The sequence below is a fragment of the Ailuropoda melanoleuca genome, chromosome 4, assembly GCF_002007445.2.
Source record: "Ailuropoda melanoleuca isolate Jingjing chromosome 4, ASM200744v2, whole genome shotgun sequence".
NCBI lineage: Eukaryota > Metazoa > Chordata > Mammalia > Carnivora > Ursidae > Ailuropoda > Ailuropoda melanoleuca.
In genome coordinates, this window is record NC_048221.1 from 91,928,394 (window position 1) to 91,939,667 (window position 11,274).

At 41.5% G+C, this 11,274-nt stretch overlaps 1 protein-coding gene across 1 annotated transcript; it reads right to left on the reverse strand.

The window, feature by feature from the left end:
• Positions 1–826: 826 nt before the first annotated feature.
• GKN2 (gastrokine 2) lies at positions 827–8,343 on the reverse strand. The gene is made up of 6 exons (XM_019809506.2): positions 8,304–8,343; positions 6,441–6,491; positions 5,860–5,997; positions 3,205–3,315; positions 2,409–2,565; positions 827–1,043 (listed from the first exon to the last, which is right to left on the reverse strand). Exons 1-6 carry the CDS (start codon positions 8,313–8,315, stop codon positions 961–963), a joined length of 552 nt encoding a protein of 183 aa, XP_019665065.1. The 5' UTR covers positions 8,316–8,343; the 3' UTR covers positions 827–960.
• Positions 8,344–11,274: the final 2,931 nt, after the last annotated feature.

Consider the following 11,274-nt stretch of genomic DNA (forward strand, 5'->3'; position numbering starts at 1 on the left):
TTATAGGCGATCCTCCATGTTCTGATGACCGGTCCACAGGAGAACCAGCTGTATGATCTGGAAATGGGCCCACATTACACAACGTATTTGGAATGCTGGAAATTGTTTTCCTTTTATATATTGACTTGGCGTTCCCAGTGAGTTTCTCACTCCTGTCAAGATTTTCAGTAAGGTTCATCTTTCTCTGGGTGATGGGTGTTCCCCAGTACCTCTCCCCTCGCTCCAAGACAAAATATATTATGATAGTATTTATTAAGGTTGAGACTAGTGCTTTGATGCGCTAAAAGAAATTTTTTAAAAGGCGTGTGACTGGCCCTCCAAGCTGGGTGCCCCGTCAGAGGGCATAGTTTCCATCACCGGAGCAGTCAAGTTGTTTGCTGAACGCACACCAAACCCCGCCCCCGTCGGCAGGTGGAGGCCACTGCCTGCTCCTCCCAGACTGCACATGGGGTTGTTTTTGTTTTATTTCTAATTAAAATTTTTATTTTTTAATTTTCTTATTTAAGTATAATTAAAGTACAGCATTATATTAGCTTCAGGGGTACAACATAATGATTCAACAATTCTGTACATTTCTCAGTGCTCAAGACAAGTGTCCTCTGAATCTCCTTCATTTTAGCGGGCAGGTGGGCAGCTGGTCTGGTGGAGGCCATCTGGACACCTGCACACCGCTGACCACCCTGTGATGACTCCGCTTTATTATCTGGGAAGTTTCACACCTTATGTACTTTACTTACAATCCTGGCAAATTCTTTCCTTCTATATGTTGCCATCAACATTGTTTGGCTTCCCTTTGTTGTTTACAAAAAAAGCAAACACCCAGAGATCTGTAGATATAGGATTTATGTTTTACCACTGAGTCTCAACATTAGTTGGGGCGTGGGGAAAGAACTTAATTTGGCCACTGAGTGGAAACCAAGGGTGGGTGTCTTGGAAAAGGCAACGCCGGTGGGTTGATGCCTAAACACTAACGCCTGCGCAAATGGAGATTCCAAAGATGCCCAGGAGTCCAGCCTTCGAACAGACGCCAGCACTGACATTATCTGAAAAGGGGACACATTTGTGAAGAAGGAGCATTGAGAAATACATTCTTAGAATGCAGCAAACCCATGCCTTTTTGTTAATATCTTGACTAGGGGTTGTACGTGTAATTCTATGTTACCCAAGTTTTTAGCTATCCTTGTATTGCAAAGGGTAATAACATGTTAGCTTAAATAAGACTGACAACTCCTAGGGGCACCTGGGTGGCTCAGTTGGTTAAGCATCTGCCTTCAGCTCAGGTTGTGACCCCGGGGTCCTGGGATGGAGCTCTCCCCTACCTTGGGCTCCCTGCTCAGTGGCGGATCTGCTTCTCCCTCTCCCTCTGCCCTCCCCCCACACCCTTGTGTGCTCTCTCTCTCTCAAATAAACAAATAAAATGTTAAAAAAAAAAAAAAAGACTGACAGCTTCTAGAAGTGCTGTCTGGCTCTATTCTATTGATGCTCTGACATTCTGTGTTGGTGACCTGCCTGTGCTTTTACTCTAAGTACTAATGACCCTACTAAAAGAAAAATACCTTAAGAATTTTTTCTAGACAGTAAAAATGTGATAAATGCTCATTATTTTCTTTTGTATCTTACCTTCCACTACTCTGGGTAATTTATCTTGTTACATTCGCCATCTGTGGCTTGGCCCCTCTTTCCCTCTGGCCACTCTCCCATATTAGGAAACTTTGTATAAAAATACCAGTAATGACTGCAGTGATATATGCTAGCTGGACGACTCAAGGCTTTATTCCCTGTCGATCAGTGCACTTTGCTTGCTCTTTCTTAGACTCATTCTATCCTAGATTCTGAAAATAGTTTTTAAAACTTTTTTGAAGAATAATTGACAAATGGATTTGTATGTATTTCCAGCGTACACCATGATAATTTGATATACACACACATTGTAGAATGATTACCAAGACCAAGAGAACACATCCATCACCTCACACAGTTCACGTGTGTAATTCTTTTGTGTGTGTGCGTGTGTGTGTGTGTGTGTGTAAGAATGCTTAGGATCTCCTCTCCACCACTTTCATGTACGCAATACCGTGTTATTAATGCCTGTCAGCACGAGGCACGGCAGGAAATCCAATAGGTTTTCCTCAGCACCCAGGACATCCTAAAATTTCATCATCTTCGTTAACCCATCAACTTCTCCACCAACCGTGTGCACAGTTAGCAGAGAGTTTTATTCATTTCTGTATCTCCCTCACGCTGAGCACAATTTCCACACCCGGTAGGTATTTAGTTCCCCAAGTCAAGGGAAAGGAGTCATGTTTCACGTCTACCTGTATTTCTCACCCCCCACCCTCCAGGACAGGGCCCCACACAGGGGAGCTTTCAGAAAATATTTGGTGACGGAATAATTTACTGGTACTCACCTAACTTGTCAACCACTTCCCCCTTGTACAGGGGCACATGACTGCAGAGCTGCCTGATGGGGGAGCCGAACAGAAGCCAGTCTGTGTGTATCATCATAGACTGTAGCGGGTTATACTTGACCCAGAAGTATTTGTCAGAGTACATGTTCTTCATAGCCTAGAGCAGTAGAAGAGAGGGGGAGGGGATAAAGTAGGCTGACATAACCTGATGTCCCTTATTTGAAACTGACTTTTTCATATTATTAAGCAGAAGGCCGTCAGGAATCCCAAGATACTATCTCCTTCTGAGCACTTGGTCTGCAGGGAAGCCTCGTTATTAGCCATGCTATTTCACTGCTGGTGACAGTGACACCCGGGAGGGTGAATCCCATGGCAGAGGTGGCACAGATGGGAAGTTACGGGGGAGAATGAAACACCGGTCCCGAGCACCGAGCCGTGTTTATTTATTCTCGCCATCCCATATTTTTTCTTTGCACCTTTGTGTTGCAACGATTATGACTTCACTCGTTTTTCTGCCAGTCACTATTTCTGAGAGCCCTGCTGTTCAGTCCTTTCCAGAAAAGCACTGGAATTCATTATAAGTTCTTGGCTTGGGAGCTGAATGGTAGAAATCAAGCTAAGGGATGTGTTCCTGCTCCCAAAAACAATAAAGGAGAAAACACTTTAACAGGTGGAGAGTGCATACCCACGGTAAGATGTAATATTGTGATCTTCCCCCTTACCCGCTTCTTTCCTCCGTAGGCACCAGTTTTCCCCGGCAAAGGAAAGGGAATGGGTAAGGGTACCGCAGAATCACCTGTTTCTCGTAGATGTATCGTTTTAGTTCGTCCAGAGCGGGGATGGCCTTATGGTCCATCTTCAGGATGTAGCAGGCTCTTCGGGAGAGCACCCGGGATGCGATGTAGCCCTGAGGCAGCAAGAGTGCAGTTACTGGCCCTCTTGGTTCCCCAGGTTGGGAACTGATGGGGAGGACATTTGAGACTCATTGCGGAAAGCCTCAAGCGTGCGCGGTGAGTGTACATGACCGCTTTTCAACTCGCGATCCATTCTTTTTTTTTTATAATAATTTTTTATTATATTATGTTAGTCACCATACAGTACATCCCTAGTTTTTGATGNAGTGAGTGTACATGACCGCTTTTCAACTCGCGATCCATTCTTTTTTTTTTTATAATAATTTTTTATTATATTATGTTAGTCACCATACAGTACATCCCTAGTTTTTGATGTAAAGTTCCATGATTCATTACTTGCGTATAATACCCAGTGCACCATCCAATATGTGCCCTCCTTACCCATTACCGGTCTATCCCAATCCCCCACCCCCCTCCCCCTGAAAGCCCTAAATTTGTTTCCCAGAGTCCATAGTCTGTCATGGTTCATTCCCCCTTCTGTTTATGCTCCCCTTTCTTCTTCCCTTTCTTCTCCTACCCATCTTCCTACTTCCTGTGTTCCATAAATGAGTGAAACCATATGGTAATTGTCTTTCTCTGCTTGACTTATTTCGCTTAGCGACCCATTCTCTCCGTTTGCCTTCTTTTACATCATAGTTTTACTTTTCGGCTCGTTGTTTCCATCTCTGAAGTTGTACAAACCCATGATTTGTGCCCCACTTTTCATATTTTGCAACCAGTGCCCGTAGTTTGGGGTTTGAACAATTAAGAAGCAGCAGCTGTCTGTCTTTCGATTGATGTCGTTTGGCGTTTTCCTCAATTTGGGGTAAGCACAGTATTCTTTAGAACTACGCTTTCCAATATGTTCATTACTAGCCACATGTGTTACTTAAATTTAAATTCAAATTAAGTAAAACTTAAAATGTACTTCCTCTGTCACACAATTCACATGCTCAGTAGCCACAAGTGGCCAGTAGCTTCCCTGTTGGAAAATACAGATACAGAGCATTTCCACCATCGTAGAAATTTCTACTGGACAGTGCTGCCTGAGAAACTCTCTTTCGCATAGCACACTCACCCTCACCGCCAACACACACACGTTTCATCTATTCTTCTCTCCTTTACTGTCTTCTTTCCATCCTTTCTCCACCTCAAACCCAAGCTCGCTGGACAGGGCTGGGTTGGAGGAAGGTGGGATCGAAACACCAATGGTGGGTGAGTCCCATGGAGCCAAACGGAACTGGAGGCCACTTCACCTTCATCCTGAATGGAATTTTCTCTATATAATTCCCAATAATTATACAGTCTGTGAGGCTGTATGTCATACAAACACTCTTCTAGTTCCTATTTTTCAATTCTCACAAATTGCCAGTTCCTAAAATTCAAAAATAGCCTGAGGCAAAGCCTGATGGCAATGGAAGGGGCTTAAACTGAGTCCTCACCACTCTGGGTTTTTTTTAAAGATACTTGGGGATTTCCCTGAAAACTGCTTTAAAAAACAATTTCAGTGCAACTTCCTTTAAAAATATATCTTTTGAAGATTCTATGCTTTCAGATGTGTCCTAGAACTCCTGATGCCAATGGGGAGGAGGCATGTGAGGGGGTTCCTACAAGAATAGGAGACAGAAAGTGCATTCAAATGTCCAGTGACATGGACTACAACCTATTTCTATCCACAAGGCGTAGCTGTTCCACGGTAAAAGCAGCCTCCTAATCAGGTGGAATAAATGGAAAACAAACAGATAAATGGATAAAGGACCAAATAACTTTTCTGAGCAGTTTTCTGAGACTTATTGATAATACCAGTAACTGAAACTTAGAAAGAGTTTGGAGTTTTTGGTTAGCATACTTTCCTTCTTCCAGACGAAGTATGATTCACTGCATGTCCTACTTACATAGTTGAATGGGTAGAGTTGTTCTGGATTTCTGCTATTCTGTGATTGTTTATTCCCTAATCGCTCTTCTTTTTTGCATGAGTTTTTGTATTAGAAGCCTTAATTCATTCATTTATTCATTCAGCGAATATTTTTGAGAGCCTGTGTGCCAGGCTATGCTCTGGGTTTTGGTCCACTCTTCTAGAGACTTTCTGAGCCTGTAGTGAGACAATTATCATGATGCTTCCAATTGTCACCTCAAAAGGTCAAGCAGATATGTATGTTTCCTCTCACACTTTTTTCTTAGAAATGGTTTTGTTTGGGGAAGCCTGGGTGGCTCAGTCGGTTTAATGTCCTACTCTTGCTTTCAGCTCAGGTCGTGATCTCAGGGTCTTGAGATTGAGCCCCCAATTGGACTCTGAGCTCAGGTCAGCGTCTGCTTGAGGTTCTTTCTCTTCCTCTCCTTTGTCCCTCCCTCTCCTCGAGCGTACATACTCTCTCTCTCTCTTTCTCTCTAAAATAAATAAAATCTTTTTTTTAAAAAAAAGGGGGAGAAGCAAAAGTAAGGAAATTCTGAGAGAAGTGCAAGGATAGTTCTTGGAATTCAAATGTATGGTAAATGGCTGCCCCTTCACCCTTGAGAAGCCCAGTCTTGAAGAATATAAAAATTGCCTTGCTGCTTACATGTTTATAGTCAAAAATCGTGGTAGAGGAGCATGATCCTGCATGGATGTTAACGATGGCGATATTTTTTTGATTGTCAATTGTCACTGTCTCCTGAAGATTGCCACCATTGCTGTTGGGGCTGATGATGTTAAAAACCTAGATTAACAACAAAGACATATGGTTTTTTCCATAAATCATATGCACCGAAAGGCGAACTTCCTGACAAAATACAGCCCTCCACTCACTATGAACAAGAGATTGAAGCCTGAAACTTCCTCACTGGCATCCCGGACCAAAACCCCAAGCTAAAATAAGAATGTGACTCTCTTCTTCATGGTCCACTGTATTATATACGGGAGAACCAATGACATCACAGGAGAAATGACATCGACCACATTTTAAAGCAATGGGTTGCATTTTTAAAGGCATTGCAGTTAGAAAGAAATATCAACCTTATGGTTTCCATTATTGGTTATGTCTGGGATTCCATCCCAAATAGGGCACATGGGCTCTCTACAGTCCTCCAGATAAATGATTTGTATCTTCCTTTTCCCCTCCCAATAACTCCCAGGTATAAAGTCCATAGCGAACCAACTTACCTCGTATCCATGAGATTGTGTCCCAAAGATGGCCAGCGCCAGAAATACCACCTGAAAAACAAACCAGTTGCAGCCATTCTCTAGCGGGCAGTCATTGAGGGTGGGGACTTAAGGAGACACTGGACAGGACAAGCACAAGTATCTCAGAAAATATACACCTCGAGACACAGGTGGGTGGTCATGGGCGGTCAATAGTCCATTTCCAAGATGTGAAACACACATTCCCTCATTTGACAGGTATTTACTGACTTCATGCTATTTGTCAGACACCAGGTTCTACCTTTATGCCCCATTCCCGAGCCTTCCCAACATCATAATCTTCTAGGCAGCATGGGTTCTTATGCCAGAAACGACTTGGAGCAGGTGAAACAGGTGAGCAGGGAAGAAGGACTCATTTACTATGTGAACACCCTGGTGTGACTCACAGTGGATCTGGATTACAGGAGTGAAGTTGTGTCTTATGGTTAAAAAAAAATGTGTTTAATTCCTTGAGACCGAGAGGGTAAAACAGATTTAAAATGGATTAATGGTGATAGAGATACAAAGGATTCCCAGGGAAACTATGAAAAGAGGATGCTTGGAGGCATGGCTGACTTTCGAGGCTGACAGCAAGGAAAGCCTCTATATTCTCCTTAGTGATGCCATCAGACAAACATTAGGCTGATGGGCCATGAGACTGACATTGACGCAGTTCTGACATTTTGTTGCAGTTGTGTTAAGAGTCTTATCCAACCGATCGATCCCAGTTTTGTGTTCTCTTTTCTGAACATCGCCGTGTAAGGCACTGTCATTTCAAACCGTGGAGGGGCTCTGCGGGAAGGCAGATATTTTTAAGACCTGTCAGGAGGATTTTTCGACTTTCCTAACAATCATCAATAACATCTCTCTTCTGATGACTGGAGATGGAGGGTCTGACAAAGACCTGTATGCGGATCTCCAACTTGCCTATGAGCCCCTCCACAGCCCTTCTCTGCCTCCAGGCTGGCTCTTGTAACCTCTGACACTCTTATTTTCCTCTAATACAGAGATTTGAACAGATGGGTGGAGGACTGACCACCATAGTGATATAATTAGAGAGAGCTCAGGAAGTGTCCCCAGACCCCAAATAACCACCCACCCAAAACCATGATTAATATACTGGGGTTACGAGTTTACGTTTCAGCAACAGATCTCCTCTTGGAAAATCAAGAGACCCCTCGGAGATGGAACTCTTTAAGCCGATAATCCTAAACACCTGATGTGGATGGCCTGGCAGGAATGCTGTGCCATGATTGCTCCTGCCAGTGGGGCTGGAGATGGGTACATTTCAAGTCTAAACCTCATTTTTATTGGCATGAGAAAATCACATTCCTCTGTGCCTTAGTCTCCTCACCTGTAGGATGGGGGTAATACTACTCAGCTCACAGAGTTGTTGAAGTGAAAAAATCAAAGTATTTACGTTTAGCATAGGCTCTCATACGCACTTAGAAAATGACAGCTGCTGTTATCTTTTTCAAAAAATTGCCCCTTCTCTTTTAAACACTAAATGCAGTTGTCCCCAAATGCCTACATTCCTTCCCAAGCTCATAATCACGAGGAATTATTATTAAAAATTCTCCAAATTAAAATTCTCTAGATATTTCCAAAATGTTTTCTTTGCATTCTTTAGTAAATGTCTCAGAAGACAGACAATGGACAAATAAATATCCGACTTCATAGGTAACGCTATCCTGGCCAAAGACGTTATTTAATTCAATCACAGAAGCTTTGAAGCATGCACAGTGTTCACCTAGGACTGCTGAAATTGATTTGGAATTGACTGGATTTGAACATTCCCTGCAGGAGCCACGGCAAGAGTATAAAGAAGCATAAACAAATACTCACAAGGATTTTCATTTTGCCTGATGGGAAGACGATGCCAGAGCAAGTGAGGCTGCTGGTGCGACTTCGACCCTTTATATGAGCTTAAAGGTGTGGAAATCTCTTTCCAGAACAATTACTTTGGAAAAGGCTATGTTCATATCTCTGACAAACCCCAGCAAACTCCTTTATCGGGATTGAGACTCAATCACATAACCTGATGTAAATAAAGGTCATTAGTCAGTAGTAAAAATCTACCATTTGGTCACTCAGTAAATATTCCTTGCTTATCTGCATTATGTTGCAGTTGATTCAATTTCCACCCTTGAAAAATATTGCTTTTTCTATACCGGCATCTTATAGACAAGCAAGGACATAGTCCTACTATCTGCCCCTGATGGTAAAGTCCTCCCTTCAGACCTGAATGGGGTCTTCAGTGTCTTTTCATGTCTGCTCTGCATTTTGAATTCTTCCACCCAAAAAATGGACATAAGACTAGAGGCGAACACAGTGGCTGGGAGACCCCTATGACTTCCTTTCTTCTCCCTGTTAAAGTCGCTCCCAATTTCCAGAGATTCATGAGGAAGAAGGTCCAGAGACCACTCTGCCCCATTACCAGAGCTAACCAAATGTTTACATAAAGCATTGCCCAAAACTCCGTAAAAACTATGAGTTATACATCTCTAGTTATCCTGAAGTGCACTGAAAATTTCTCAGACTAAAAAAAAAAGGGGGGGGATAAAGTTGAATTTGTGTAATTTTTATAATACCACACTCAAAAATGTTTGGGTTCTGTTATGGTGGGATCATTAATTCAGAAGGCAGGGAAGTATAAAAATAAACAATATCTGTCAATGGCAAAATTGTTAACCATTGAGAATCGCTATAGTAAGCGTACAAGTCACGTAAGTGATGTCCTTGTTCTCCAGCTGGAATGACTTCCTAACTAGCAGCTTGAAAAATGGGGCTTTTCAAAAGCAGACATTGGGCAATTTGGGGGTTACCTGGTTTACCGGAATTCCCCTAACCCGGCTGGTCAGCTGGGGTGGATGGAAAACGTGCAGCTTTATTAAGCCTTTTTGAGATGCTGGCAGTAAGAAGAATTACAGTTTTGTAGCACGTCTACAAATATTCTCCCATATCTGGCTCCCAAGACCCCAGAAAGCCAGCCAGCTCCCACACCTGCAGACACGAGGGCAGACAGAGCTACTACACCCTTCGCATTTCTTCCTATTGTTGTCTGCCTTCTGGTAGTGATAAAATTTGCATTCTCTTTCTTTCCCTTCTATTTCTGAGACTTCTTGACTTTTTTATTATTTAGTTCTAATTTTGAGATTTTAGCACCCATCCTTAATTATTCACATCGCCTACAAATTCAAAAGGGGTCCTGTGTTTTGAACCCAACAGAAACAAAGAACTCAGTCATCTTGGACTCATTACTGAGCATCTTTTCCAGCCCCGTATTGTTATATTTGGGCAGCGTTTTACTTTCACCTTTAAAAAATAACACAAAAATACTTAAGTTTACCATCACTAGATTATTAAATTTGTTCAAATATTTTAGCAATTTGGGGGCTAATTCTTATTTTTTATATCCCGAAAACTTTATTTTCTTTTGGCTTAAATGTATCTCTTATAGTTCTTTTATTGGGAGCCACTGGTATTAATTTCTTCTTATGTTTGTAAATGTCTTTATTTTCTCCTCACTTTGGAATAGGAGCTATAGATTGACAGGTATTTTCCTTCTAGCACTTTAAAGATGCTACCCCATTGCCTTCTGGGCATCCACTGTTGGCTGATGTGAAACCTGCCATTAGCACAGTCACTATATTCTTGATTTGTTCTTTTCCACAGTAATATGCTGTTATATTTCTGCTATTTTGTCTTATAATTTCTTGTTCTTTTTTACAAATGTAATACCTTCCTTGATATCTTTTTTTTTTTTCTCAAAGACCTTATCCATCTATTTGACAGAGATAGAGACAGCCAGCGAGAGAGGGAACACAAGCAGGGGGAGGGGGAGAGGAAGAAGCAGGCTCATAGCGGAGGAGCCTGACGTGGGGCTCGATCCCATAATGCCAGGATCACGCCCTGAGCCGAAGGCAGACGCCCAACCGCTGTGCCACCCAGGCGCCCCCTTCCTTGATATCTTAAACACATCCTTAGTCTACCTCTGAACTACTAATGCACTATATTTTAATTGATTTGTTGTAAATTTTTTTAAAAAGCACATCCTTAGTTAATGTCTTTTTCTTGCTATCTTGTTGTACAAACCAAATAGTAAATCCATTCCCAACTATTTATTTGGTTAGTTACATAAGTTGAAACGCATTTTAACTCATACCTTCTTTATGATGATCTTATCTTTTTTATCATGACTCTTGCCATTTTTTTATTATGGTGCAGTCACTGAATTCGTTACCATGTCATTTATTGCCATACTCAAGAAAGGGCTTGAAAACTGCTGTTGGAGGGGGGGGGAGAAAGATTCTATTCTAAATGGTCCCGGGATGAGGCTAGAGTTATTTGGGCAAGCTAACATAGATCCTACCATAAGAAAAGTTAATTCTAAATTAATTTTTAAATACATATAAACATTGTATATGATGTAAAAGAAGCCAAAAAAAACCCCCAAAAAACAAAAAACAAAAAACAAAGGAAAAAACTGTAAGAAAATACAGGTTAACTTTGATCCAATTTTTGCAATGCAAAAGATTTTCTAAGCCTAAAAGTATTGGAATAAATCACAAGAGAAAAGATGTACAAGCCTCACTGAATAATATATAAAGGCTCATTAGTTGTTCAAAAAAGAGTAAAGACACATTTAAAACTCAGGAAAAATACTTTTAACACATATGAGAGACAAAGAGGAATATTTTCTTTGTTTTGCAGAGAGAGAATAAACTTTCTTATTTTTTTAATCCATAAACAGACAGATGTGTATTAAAAATCTCCAAAAATAGAATTTCAACTTATAAAAAATTTTTACAAATTC